The sequence below is a fragment of the Diospyros lotus genome, chromosome 5 (genome assembly GCF_014633365.1).
Source record: "Diospyros lotus cultivar Yz01 chromosome 5, ASM1463336v1, whole genome shotgun sequence".
Taxonomy (NCBI): Eukaryota; Viridiplantae; Streptophyta; class Magnoliopsida; order Ericales; family Ebenaceae; genus Diospyros; species Diospyros lotus.
This window is the reverse complement of record NC_068342.1, coordinates 11,963,836-11,977,989: the sequence shown is the minus strand read 5'-3', so window position 1 is coordinate 11,977,989 and position 14,154 is coordinate 11,963,836. Positions and strand designations below refer to the sequence as shown.

General features: G+C 34.4%; 1 protein-coding gene across 7 annotated transcripts in view; it reads left to right on the top strand.

Annotated features, from left to right (window-relative positions):
• The first annotated feature begins 1,720 nt into the window (after nt 1-1,720).
• LOC127801839 (probable helicase CHR10) overlaps nt 1,721-14,154 on the top strand; it is a 33,591-nt gene continuing 21,157 nt past the window's right edge. The window contains exons 1-11 of one of the 7 annotated variants that reach the window (XM_052337298.1): nt 1,721-2,020; nt 2,181-2,188; nt 5,448-5,526; nt 5,667-5,827; nt 5,984-6,115; nt 6,625-6,805; nt 8,346-8,481; nt 8,732-8,849; nt 10,635-10,724; nt 10,945-11,052; nt 11,144-11,347. In XM_052337298.1, coding sequence (XP_052193258.1) covers nt 1,840-2,020; nt 2,181-2,188; nt 5,448-5,526; nt 5,667-5,827; nt 5,984-6,115; nt 6,625-6,805; nt 8,346-8,481; nt 8,732-8,849; nt 10,635-10,724; nt 10,945-11,052; nt 11,144-11,347 — 1,398 coding nt within the window. In that variant the 5' untranslated portion in view covers nt 1,721-1,839. Of the gene's footprint in view, nt 2,021-2,180; nt 2,229-3,002; nt 3,410-5,432; nt 5,531-5,666; nt 5,828-5,983; nt 6,116-6,624; nt 6,806-8,345; nt 8,482-8,731; nt 8,850-10,634; nt 10,725-10,944; nt 11,053-11,143; nt 11,348-14,154 lie in introns of those variants that run through there. The other 6 variants (XM_052337293.1, XM_052337292.1, XM_052337294.1 and 3 more) reach the window with 6 other exon arrangements.

Sequence of the window (14,154 nt, the reverse complement as noted above, 5' to 3'; positions counted from 1 at the left end):
GGGTGCTTGGTGCATATTTTTATCATTTTTTAAGTAGTAGAGGTGATCATTATTATATACATATAAATAAAAATTTAAAAATAGATAAATTTTAAGCATAAATAGTTTTTGTATGGTGGTTGTATTTTTAAATATTATACTTGTGTATAGGTTGTGAGTTACTTAATATATATATATTTTATTTTTCTAAAAAATAAATAATTTGTTTTAAAAATTTAGTTTATTGAAAAAACTGAATAAGAAGGGCAAAAATAAAAAATCATCCATGGAGTTTTAAGAAACGACAAGGACACTCTTGTATTATTGAAAAATTATGTTTTCCACTCTATTAAAAGATCGTTGGCGTTAAGTGTAATGACGTGATGGTAAAATTATTTTTTTGTAAGACTTCTGACCACGTGCATTTGAATAACAGTGAGGAATTAAAAAATCAATTACACATGAAAATTCAAAATGAGAAACAAAAAAGAAATTAAGTAAGCAACTTTATAATTATATAAAAATATTTTGATAGGGCGAAATTAAATTTAATATATATATAAAATCAAGTAATAAAAAAATAAAGTTACATTCAATCGTATATTAGTTAATGTGTAGTAAAACAAATGTTTTGTGAATAAAATACAAATATTTGGACTTAAAACAAAAACTCTACTTTGGTATAGTTAAAAAATGTTAATAGTAAAACTAACATACATGACGGTGTAATTAACAAATATACAACTATAAAAAATGAAAAATATAACAAGCAACATATACATGCCAAGAGTGAAATATTTGATACCTAATTTTTTTAAAAAATTAGAAAATCGAACCCACGTACCCTATTTTTTTTCCATACCCACAACAATCACGGAACCCATAGATACTTTATGCGAAATCAACATTTTAACATCACCATACAAATATATTTGTAGACTCATGTACTTGCAAAAATTAAAAAATAAAAATAGTATTTAGTTGAGGGACAAATTTTTCAACTTGAATAGGTATTTATTATATATTAATCTTTATAGTTTTGAAACCACGTTCTCCATATTCATTAAAAATTCTTAAAAAATGCATATTTGTCACAACCTCCACTTTATCATCTTTCTAAGAAAGTTTGATAAATACTTTGCACATATTAGCCCATTTAATCCATCACCTAAAGTCATGTTCTTTACATGTTTAATTAATACAATCAAATTAATACATTCATAATTTATCAGGAGTATATCATATAATTCACCTAAAAAAATAACTTTCAGTCAGAATAATTTCATATTGGCTTGTATAAATATACATAAAATTTCAAAATAATATATACCTAATATCCAAATATCACACGTAAACTCAAAATAAAAAAAGCCAACAGTAATATTTTCAAACAGCTGAGAATTTATTAATAAAATTTTATTTATTTCATTGTTTTATTTTATTTTATTTATTTATTTATTTCAGTTATTCACATTCACATGAGTTGTACAGGGGTGCTTTGGTACATTCGTTAAATTTCAAGACAGATGGATTCTTAAGAGCAAAATCCTTTATCCAACGCCTGTTAATTCGATGAAAAACATAAATTTTTAATAATGCAAGGATGACAGTTTCTTAAAATTCCAGAAGTGATTTTGCCCTAATAAGAACAAAAATTGGTGTTTTCATAATGGAAACTTGAAAGGGGTGTAAATGATTTAATCATTCGGTTGGAGGTGGCACACACCGTAAATTCATAACCCCGACGAGGCTGGTCCCGTCATAATCAACGCTCTCTCTCCTCTCCTCTCTCTCTCTCTCTCGTTTCAGCATATTTGAAATGCGTGAAAGGTTTCCGTCAGTCATTCTCTACACCGCCAAATGAATTACGCTCAGAGGCTCGTCGCGGCGGCGAAGTACGTCCTCGACGCCGACTCACGGTCCGAGCACCCGCCTCTCAATCCCGCTGACTTGGGGGTTACGGCCACGCTTAAACCTCACCAAGTCGAAGGAGTTTCATGGCTGATTCGAAGATATCATATGGGAGTCAACGTCATCCTGGGTAGGTTACTGTGATTTTCTATTAACATTCTTTTGGCTTGCGTGATAATGAAGGAAGGGCAAAGAAAAGAGAATTTGTAGCTTGAATTTGATCAAGTTGCGGTTATGTATATATGTGAATATGCACGATGGTAATTGTATTGTTTGGTTGTCTTTTGCAGGCGATGAGGTACGGTTACTTTAGACGCTATGAAATTTCTAGTCACAGAGTTAAGTAGTTTGTTATTTTGCCTTCTTTCATTGATTTGCTTCGGTGCTTTTTTCTTTCTTTTTTTGGGTATTAGTACAATTTAACGAAGTTAACCTCTAAATTTTTGGAACTCAGACCAGGTATCGAACCAGAAATGGGTGAGGGTCAAGGTTAATCATTAACCAAGTAAAACCGGGATTTATTTTTATTAAATAAATAGATAATAATCTAAACTTAAACATAAAAAATAAAAAATAAAAAATAAAAAATAATGAAATTTATATTTATTACAAAAGTGCAAAAATTGGTCATACATGAAGAATATCTAAATTACATATCATTATCAATATTTTTATTGTGTTGTCTTTTATTTTGAATAAAATTTGAACTACCAAACCCACAGATAATCCAAAGAGTTGATATTGATTTCATTTAGATCTTTGCAATTTTTGTTGTTGTCAGGACCCTAGGACCCTAGTCCTAACTGATGCTTCCTTAGAAGATAGAATTGGAAATTGAGGGAGAAATAACAAGAATTGAGAGGGAAACAGACAGAATATTAGGGAGAAGGTATTGAAATTAAGAAAAATTGACAGAAATGAGAGGGGGGGGGGGATTCGAGAGAAATGGAGGAGAAAATAGACAGAACTTGAGGGAGAATAGAGATAATTCAATATTCTTCTTGATAATTCAAAACATGATGCCCTGGTAGTGAGGGTATAGCTTTATATATAAGTTACCATATCCTCCACTACCAGTAATTGCTTCTAAATCACTCCAGTATCTCCCCACTATTCCATAACTGTAATTCATAGAACATAACTGTAAATAACCACTAAATAAATATATATAACTGAAAATAGTAATAAGAAAATATCTTTCTAATTCTTGGGGTCGTGACATTAAAAAAACTGGTCAGTTGAATAGGATCATTTTAAATATTAACTGGTCATTTGAACCGGATCAGCTCACCCAGTTCAACTGGTTGGTTTTTTGCTTCCAATTTGTTTGGTTAATCTACTAGTTCCTAATGGAATGGGTCGGTTTGGTTTGATTCACTTAACATCAATAACCACTATTTTTGTTTATTCAGTAAAAGAGGAAGAGGGGCAATCATCATAGCAACCCTCTCTCGGCATGACTATGAGGGCCTTTTCTTGCTAGAGAATGTCTAGTTTGAGCATAGCTATTGCCGGGAAGGTGAGCTTGTCATCCTAGCCCCTTCGATATGCATAGGGTTAGACCTTGTATCCACCATTGTATTTCATACTGTAGATCTAGTCTTGTATATCATTACTTTTCATCATGGGAGTATTCAACAAAGAGATTATGTGTTCAAACATTGACTTGGTTATCGTGGAAAACTAAATTGAATTTCTTTGAATAATGACTTCTGCCTATACGCTCACATCAAGGATAGGCAATAAAGACACAATTTGATTATCGTGACCAGGTAGGGTTGGATTAGGCTAAGGTAGACAGGCTATTGTTTTATTCTCGTTGTATGACAATATATATATGTATATTTTAATTTTTTGAGTTAACTACAAAAAAAAAAAAAAAATGGTTGCATGAGTTTTCAATTTTAGACTAAACTTTAATTTTTCCAGTAATAACATTCCACTTTTACTTAGTTTCAAATATGGACCATCATTTGTCTTCATTAGATATTGCCATTAGAATATTTGAATATGACGTGACAAGCTGATGTGTAATGAGTTAGACAATGAGGTAATAAAAAATTCTCCCTCGTTAGACTTAGTTTTTTGATCAAATTTTTTGCGCCTTGTCGTTTAGTTTTTGATATGTTTTTTGGTATTTTGTATGGTGAGGTGGATAATTTTTGGCACCGCTTCTTATAGCTCATTGCACATTAGCTTGCCATATCATATTTTAAAGGCAATATTTGATGATGGTAGACAACAGTCGGCAGTTCAGGATTGAAATTAAATAAAAGTAGGTTGCTACTATTGAAAATTTTAAAAGTTTGGTTTAAAATTGAAAACTTAGGTAAAGTTTATTTTTTTGGTAATTAACCCTAATTTTTATGAACATTAATTATTAATTAATATATTATTAATATACTATTAATGATTATGATTATGATGATGAAGAACCTCTCTCTGTCTCTCTCCTATTTTGATGTTGAACCTGTCAACAGATATTAGTCTAAATCTAGACTAGATATGATTCCGATCCATTGCGTGTTGGTACTAAATATATTCCCAATTATTGGCCAATTTTGGATTTGATTATAGATATAATAAACAGTTTGGATATGGATTTATTATTTTTAGCCCGATTAGGATCTGTTGATAGGCCCAATGTACCATCACCATCAATCTTGAAGTTGATAATAAGTCCTACACCTACCTCTTCCATAAATGCCTCCATACCATAACGGTAGGTTTCAAAAATCTTTGCATGAAGCAATGTTTTCAAAAGCACTAAGCGCAAAAGGCTCACGAAGCTTAAGTCATGAAGCTTAAGTGTAAAGCTCAAAGCCCAAGCGCACATAAATGAAATAAAGGGTATAAACTTTTATAAGCATAAAAAGTATATACTATTAAAAAGCAATCATTAGAAAGAAAAGATGAAAGGTCTAAACTCTTCATTGAATATGCTGAACTCTTCACTGAAAAGATGAAAAGTCTGAACTCTTCATCATCAGAAATCTGACATTTTTAGGAATCTGGAGACTTATGTTTTTTTTAAATATCTATTTGATTTTATTCAGATCTTTTTGAGATCAGATGAAAGATGTTTCTAGGTAAGGATTCCATACAAGCAGCCACACTGTAACACAAATTTAAGCAAATCCAACAGTCCATATTAAAAGCACACTTTATAGCACATCACAACTTAGATAAAAGTGCAACTTAAGTGTGCTTTGACTGTGCTCAACTAAAGTCGCTGGGCTTTGTCCACAAAAAGCTCGGGCTTAAAGCAATCTTAAGCATGCTTTTTAAAACACTGGCATGAAGGTTGCTTGTGGGTGGGATTGGAAAAAATTGGAGGATGCAAGAAAGGCTGGTACTCCTGTTACAGCTTTGTGAAGTCATTTCGCATGATCATTTTATATGCGTGCATGTGGCCAATTTAAAGTGCAGGTTAAAAGGGTATATCATTAGTTCTTAAAAAGTCTCTCCTTAATGCATACTGCATATAGTGATGCAAACGAACACAACATCTCTTTCAATTAATTGTATTAATTTTGCTTTGAAGTTAAATGGTGCAGATGGGACTAGGGAAAACTTTGCAAGCCATTTGTTTTTTGAGCTATTTGAAAGTGTGTCAAAGGTCACCTGGGCCATTTTGTGAGTAAGAAATTTGTTTTTGTCACTCAATTAGTCTTAGAATCCTTTTTATATCTTCTTACTTTATGGTTTATTTATTTATTTTTATCATATGCTTTTGGGCTAACATTAGACTCTCACGGTTGTTATACTCTATGCAGTAGTATTATGTCCTCTTAGTGTGACTGATGGTTGGGTATCCGAGGTAGCTAAGTTTGCTCCCAAATTAAGAGTTCTTTGTTATCTTGGAGATAAGGATCATCGACGCAATTTACGCAGGGAAATGTATGACCATGTAGAAGAGCAGCCCCCATCGTGCAGTGTAAGTTCTGGATCCAGCTGCTGCATCTAATAATGGGAGCCATAGTCTCTCAGGTCCTATGTTGAGAATGTCATTGCATCTAGTCCTTTAATACTGGAGTATCTACCTTGGGACTATGTTTGCAAATCTATATATTCTGTGGGAATTCCTGTGCAGGTACTATCTTTACCTTTCGATCTACTATTGACTACGTACGACATAGTATTAATGGACCAGGATTTTCTTTCTCAAATTCCATGGCTTTATGCAATTGTGGATGAAGCTCAGAGGCTAAAAAATCCTTCTAGTGTGAGTTCAGTTTCTAATCCTTTTTTCAACTTTTAACTTATGCAGCAATGGAAAATATTGTCAACTTTTAGGTCTATAGTAGCAACTTGTTTGTTGATTATGATTCAGTGCATCATGTTGCATCATGGCTCAAGATCACGCTGCAGAAATATTTAGTGCAATTTTTTATGTTGGTCATCCATAACATATTGGTGGACATTATGGAATTTACAAATTGAAAGTAAGAACACACGAATTAATGTGTGTTCCATTATTGCTCTGCAGAAGATGTAATTGATGATTAGTAGTTGCAGGAGGTTCAGTTGAATATTGATGGATGTTTCAGTTACTTGACCTTTTCCCATTGACAAGTAGTTCCATTTTCAAGTTCCAGAAGTTTTGACTCCTATGATACTTGAAATGCTTTCTTGATAAAAAATCAGAGAAGATTTGAATATTAGAAATCATATTTAGGCATCAGTTTTCTATTTAAGCGTTGTCTCAGTTTCCTAACTATGATAACTTTACAGGTGTTATATAATGTCCTCAGAGAGCGGTTTGTCATACCAAGACGATTGCTGATGACTGGAACACCTATTCAGAACAACCTTACTGAACTTTGGGCTTTGATGCATTTTTGCATGCCTTCAATATTTGGAACATTGGAGTACTTCCTTTCTACATTCAAGGAAGCTCGAGATCCTATATTGGGTACTCTCAACTCCCCTGTGAAACCATAGAATGTGAATGTTTTTCCTTTTTAAACAAGCTGGAAGCTCCATTTCAAATTCTTTGCAATTTTCTTTTGTGGTTCTGCCTTTTCCATAATGCCGCCTTATTAGTTATTTAGATTGCTTAGACATGATTGATATTACTTACCAAAAACGGAAGAAAAGAAAGCAATATAATTATTAATTGTCAGGAATAGTCTGTATCCATTTGATATTTTTTATGAGTGGAATGATCAATCTTTATCGTCTGTTTCTTTTGATCTGATTTTGCTTACTGTGCATCAAGTTTTAGTTCAAAGCTTTCTGTTTGGTTCAAGGACGAACTTTCACTTTTATTCTGTGCACCATGATATGAAAATTTTGATTCAGTGAATGACAAACTGGGTGATTATAATGAGTGTTTGTTTCAGGGTTTCAGTCTCTAAGCTTCTATTCTTGCAATTACTGCTTCTGTGGCTGATTGGTGTAATAAGATTGACAGTATGCTACTTTTGTGACCTATGCATTTGTAACAACAAATAAATAGATATATTGACAATATGTCTGTTTTTTCATCGGCTGCATAGATTCTCTCTTGGATTTCTTTTTTAACTTATTTGGCCTAGATGGATAAGATCTTACATAAAATGCAGAGCCATGAAAAATGAAGCTACTGAATTCTGTTAGCCTATTTCTGAAATGAACAAAATTCTGCATACTGATGCTATACGCATTTAGGACTTGAATTTTAATATTTATGACCTTATATTTTGAACAGGCAATTAAGTGAGTTTTCGGTAAAATTGGGTGACTGTTAACCATGGATAACCTAGATTTCACTTTTTTCTTAGCAACAATGGCTTTGTTGGTCATAACCATTATATGGCACTCAACACTAGGAAAATATGAGGAGCTAGGGATGGCAAAGTTTACTAGTGGGTTGGAGAATACCATTGATGGCAATGTCCTGGTGCAGGGTAGTTGTGTAGAACTATTGAATATGGTATTTTCGAATATGGGCATCAGAGAAGATAGCTATTTGGTGCACCGTTTAGTAGTGTTTTGGCGTCCTGGTTATGATTATTAAGACAGAGTTCATTGGTAGATACCTCTTGGAGACTCTTACTTTCTGGCTAGTATCTCCTCTCATTCTATGCATGATGAGTGGACTCAGTTGTAAGAGATTGCCCGACACCTATATCATTGATATTTAAGCTTTCCAGGTTTAACTCAAAACTTACTGCACAGATTGAAAACTAAATTCTTCTGGCTGAGGCCAGAGTTGACTTCTGCATTTACATAACTTAAATGTATAGTAAAATATCTATAGATTTTTTTTTTTTTTTGGTTGATCTGGGTTTCAGTTTGAATTTTTCCCGATAGCAGCATGCGCATTCTCTTGTTTGTTCCGAGATTGGTTGATTGCTGATCTTTACTTCTAATTCTTCACTTGCTATCCAATTCTAATGTAAATCTCATTGACAATGAATTGACTCTTTAGTAAATGGACTCCATTCTAATTCAGATACCTTTTTAAGCAGGTCATGCTGCTGCTGAAGTTAAGGAAGCATTTAGGATGTTGAGATATATATTGGGAGCTTTTATGCTACGAAGAACTAAATTTAAGCTTATCGACTCTGGAACTCTTGTATTGCCACCTCTTACTGAGGTTACGGTGTTAGTTCTTTTGTCTAGTTGTTCTTTCACCTTTTCATTTCCTATGCATTCCACAGATAAGAAAGCTTAACTTATCACAAATTTGCTAACGACTCAATTGAGAATTGAGCTTGCTTGTTGGCTTAAGATGTAACTAGGAGTATATTGGATTAAATCATTGCATCAAAGCCCTTGTCCACAACTTCTCTGAATTTATTTAGCTGTTTGGATGGATCATTGCTAAGTTGCTTGTAAAATTTTGTGTTTATAGGATGGCACCCTTGGTGGGCTTGCAAAAGAAGGTCTACATGTCCATATTGAGGAAGGAGCTTCCTACACTTCTTGCATTTGCTTCTGGAGCTTCTAATAATCATTCTTTGCAGAATATTGTATGTCACATATTTTAAGCATATTTCTATGCATATGTGCATAATGGTGCAATGCCTGTTTACTTTTGTTTCTATTTCTAAATGAACCCAGGCATGCACTACAAACCTCCTCCTTATGTAGTCTATGTTGCCATGTTCATAATTTGTGTTTTCTTATGTTTGCATCCCCTACTCACTCTCATGGGTAGTGAAACTTTTCTCATAGAGTATAGGCTCATTTACTTGTGTATACAATAACTTAAGCTACTCGAAGATGAATGGCGCCGAACACTATACTCTCACTATAATAACTTGTATATTTGGCCTCTAGAAAGGACACTCTAGTTTGGGCTTGTAGGGATGAATTGGCCTTTGATTCAGTGACTATGGATGCGATTGAGGTTAGTGTTTTGAAAAACACTTAGTGCACTTAAGCACATAAGGCCTACAGAGCTTAAGTGCATAGCGCAAAGCGAATCGCACACTTAAGCAAAGTGACGTGTAAATAAAATAAAGAGTATGAACTTTTATGAGCATAAAAAATATAAACCATTAAAAAAGCAATCAATAAAAAAAAAACTAAATAAGAATGAAGGTTGCAAATTTAAAAAAAGATGAGATACCATTTTTCATTTATATTTTATACTAGTTTACAAGTTCATGCAACTATAGCACAAACTCATAGGGGGCATATAAAAAGATGCAATCTGGTTAGCTGCTAGTCTTGATGGAACTTGGAAGACAACTTGTCTAAACTCTTGGTTGAAAGATTTGAATAATAATAAGGAAAGAAATCATCCCTAATTTACAACAATCCCCAATTAATCAACCCTATTTTACAGCAATTCCCAATCAATCAATCCCTATTTTGCAGGCAATCAACAATTCCTAATTTACAATAATCAGGAATCAATCATCAATCCTTAATTTATATCAATTAACAACAAATTAGCAACCCCAAATTACATGTTTCCTACAGTATCTTTTGCTTGGTAATACTGTAGTCTTTTTTTTTTTTTTTTTTAAACAAATGTATATATGATTTTATTTTGATCTTTCTAATATCTAACAATAGCTTTTTTTGAGTAAGGATTCCATACAAGCAACCACACTATTGCAAAAATTTAAACGAATCCAACTATTCATATTGTTTGAATTAAAAAACCCAAGAGCATTTCTGAAGCACGCTTTAAAAAACCCCAAGAGCTCTAGTAAAAGCGCAACTTAAGCACCCTTTAATTGTGCTTACGAGAAGTTGTTGAGCTTCACACAAAAAAACCCCAAGCATGCTACGCTCTACGCTTTGTGCTTTGAGCTTAAAGTGCGCTTTTTAAAACACTGATTGAGGTGAAGTAAGGCCAAGCATGTTAAAGCAACTGAGTGGATGTCACGACCCTAGGGCATTAGGAGGGTAGTATTGTAATTGGGCTGCATTCTGTTTATAATTCTGTTAGTCTTGCACATGACTAGTAAGCTAGAACTTATGTGACCGACCCCACATGGTGCGATTAAGGTTTGATATGTTGTTGTTTAGACTAGTTCAAGCTTAACTATATTTAAAAGTGAAATTAGTTTATGGGTTTCAAAAAAAAAAAAAAAAAGGAACAAATTATTTGTCCTAGCAGGGTCATCACGTAACTAGCATTATGAATATGTAATTGATAAATATGGTTATCTTTTTCTTAGTGAAAAATGTGCCACTTCTGTCTTTGGGTTATTAGTGCCTTAGTGGTCTTTATTCCTTTTTACTATTTTTGTGTTCTTGTTTTGAAAATGCATTCTCACTAATTTGCTGCTTCTGTGCAGGTAATACAGTTACGTAAAACATGTAGTCATCCCTACCTCTTTCCTGGTATTGAGCCTGAGCCTTATGAAGAGGGCGAACACCTGGTTCAGGTTCCCCAACTCTTTTATCCTACTGATGTATGCAGTTCAGTTTATAATTACATCTGGATCCAGAAAAATAAAAGGGAGGGATAAAAACATTGCCTCATTACACATGGGTTGTTTATAAAGGGGGACTATTGTACTGCATCTGTCACCTGTTTGACTGTTCTCTCTTTTGCTATCTTATAAAGCTCCTCGTTAATCTTGTATTTTGTTAATTTCTGTCCAGGCTAGTGGTAAACTTATAATCTTGGACCTGGTGCTTCAGAAGCTTCGTCATTCTGGACATCGTGTCCTTTTATTTGCTCAAATGACTCGTACACTTGACATATTGCAGGTTACTTGTTACCTTAATGCACAAATTTATAACCTCTATATTAAATACACATGTGAGCATCTAAAATCTTATGTTGTATCATGTATTACAGGATTTCTTGGAGTTGAGGAAATATTCTTATGAGCGTTTGGATGGATCAATTCGGGCAGAGGAACGCTTTGCAGCAATAAGAAGTTTCAGCCAGCAGTCAGTTCAAGGGGATTTTAAGTCTGAAGCTGATCAAAGTAGTGCATTTGTCTTTATGATTTCAACAAGAGCTGGAGGAGTTGGCTTGAACCTTGTCGCAGCTGATACAGTGAGTTATTTCAATATCTTAATCAGTTATAGTTTTGTTGCTTTTAATATATTATAAGAACAGTTACTTATTGATAATTTCAATTAAAAGATAATGTTGCTCTCAGTTATAGTTCTTATGGTTCTTGTGGTAGCCAGTTATGGATTTGGCTGTTTTAATAGCTGAGGCTTAGATTGTCAGAAATATTCATGGACCTTTACTTATCTGTGTAATCTGTTTCCTTTTACTTTAATTAAAGTTAATATTCAAACAACCAAAAGTGCGAGAACTGCAGAGCTTCAGTCATTACAACAGAGACTCTCTCCTGGTCCAGCAATCCCCCCAAATGAAAAAGTGGTGAAAAGCTGAAAGGGGAAAACTTTACATCTGTAACAATCACTTTAGGGTCTGTTTTGTTCGTTGGAATGGAAATAGAGGGATGAGAATAGAAATAGGAATGGAATGGAATGGAATGATCATTTTACTTTATTGTCATGTTTGGTAAGACCGGTAACGAAATGAGTATTTCATTTCATTATTATGTTTTTTACGCTGGAACCTGGTTGGAATGGTAAAAAAGAAATTCTTAAGTCAAAAATGCCCTCAGACAAAATAATAATAAAATATTATTTTTAGTTTTTGGGTGTTAATCATTTTTTTTTATTTTCTGGTATTAATGAAATATTAATATTATTTTGTGGGGTGTTATAAAATATTATTTTTATTTTTTTGGTTTTTATTTGGTGCTAATAAAATATTATTTTTATATTTTTTGGTGGAAAAATATTATTTTTTTTCATTGAGTGTTGATAAAATATTATTTTTGTTCTTGAGTGTTAATACAATATATATATTTTTATTTTTGGTTTAGATAAAACATTATTTTGCTTTTCAGGTTTAATAAAATATTATTTTTATCTTTTGGATGTTAATAAAATATTATTTTATTTTTGAATGTTAATGAAATATTATTTTGGGTGTTAATAAAATATTTTTTTGATTGCTAATAAAATATTATTTTATTTTTTTGTCCAAGGATATTTTGTAATTTTAAAAAAAATGGAGGATAAAACAGTAATTGTAACTGTTGTGCCATAAATGTCAAGCGTCCACCTGATTGCATTTTTTGGAAAATTTTTTCTCGAGAGTAGCAAGCTGGAAAAACCACTTCGGAATAATCCAAGACTCGACTCGGACAATGGCCTAAGGCTTGACCAAGGGCAAATTGCAAGGTGGCAAGCTGCATGAGATAGCCTTGGAAGCATTAGCGCAAGGTAGGTTACACGAGGTAGCTTGGGAGCACCTGCGCAAGGCAGGGCATAGGGCAACTTGGAAACCCTTGCAGATGCGCGACCAACCAAGCATCTTCCACGTGCCTCTGCGGAACTCCCATGACCAAGCACGCAGAACTCTTGTGGCCGTGCGCGCGGAACCCCTGCGAATGCACGACCATGTGCACCTCCACTTAAGCCCCGGGGTTCCCCCTATTTCCCGTGGTTTCCAATCAACCCCTGGGGTTCCCGAATAACCCTCGGAGTCCTTAACTCCCAAGGTTCATATTTCACCCTGGAATGGCATACTTCTCTCAGAAACACTCAAATTCACTTGGGAATTTCACTCGGATAAGCTATGTAGAGGCTAAGAACCTACTCCTATAGCTCACCGCAAGGCTCGCCATCTCCTGGAGATATCCTAGGTCACACGGATCTCCAATGGGGATTCCTCCTATGCCTGTTTGACTCAGCACGGGACAAATGTCATCTTGATCAATCGACACGTGTTCCCCCCAGTTCTTGTGGCACCAACTCCTATAAATATCCCCTCATGCATTAGGAAATGGACTTTTTCTGGGTATCTCTACATCCAAGCAATATTCACTGCATTTTCTACTCCTTTCCTGGACTAACTTAAGCATCGGAGGGCATATGCGGGTGAAGAATCCCCGTGTGCCTTAGAACATGTTTTTGTGATTGTAGGAACTCCTGTAGTTCACTAGCAAGGAACCCCTGTAGTTCCAAACTTGTGGATCCCCCATAGTTCCAAGACTTGTGGATACCCCATAGTTCTAGAACTTGTGGATCCCCCGTAGTTCTAGAACTTGTGGATCCCCTGTAGTTCCAAACTTGTGGATCCCCCGTAGTTCCAAACTTGTGGATCCCCCGTAGTTCCAAGACTTGTGGATCCCTTGCAGTTCCAAGTTTGTGGATCCCCTGCAGTTCCAAGACTCGTGGATCCCTTGTAGTTCCAAGACTTGTGGACCCCCTTGCAGTTCCAAGCTTGTGGATCCCTCACAGTTCCAAGACTTATGGACCCCCTGTAGTTCCATGTTAGGAACCCGAGCTTGATTGTAATTCCTTTGATGAGAGAATTGAAAAGAGGGAGAAATAGAGGAAAAAAGGGGAAGAATTAGATTGATTTAGAGGGAGAACTAAGAACTGAGAGAGAGAGAGAGGAGAATTTAGATAGGGAGTAGGGAGAAATAGAGAGATTTGAGAGAGATAAAGAGAGAGAGAATTAACTTTTCAATTACTCAAAACCTAAAAATCGTACAAGAGTGGTACAACCTTATATAGAGGCATTCCACTACTTTAATAATGTAGTTTCCACTTTCTCCACTAGAGCAACTGGTCCTAAACACTACACAATTGTTACTAATATGTAAATAACTAACTAATACAATTTTTCAAAAATAAAAATAAAACATAACTGGCCTAAATTGTGACATTCCCTCCCCCTTAAAGATTTCTTGTCCCCAAGAAATCTCAGTGGTTGGTCCTTCATCCCACCCCTGCATCATCTTTGCCTTCTTCTCCTTCCTCCAATCCTTC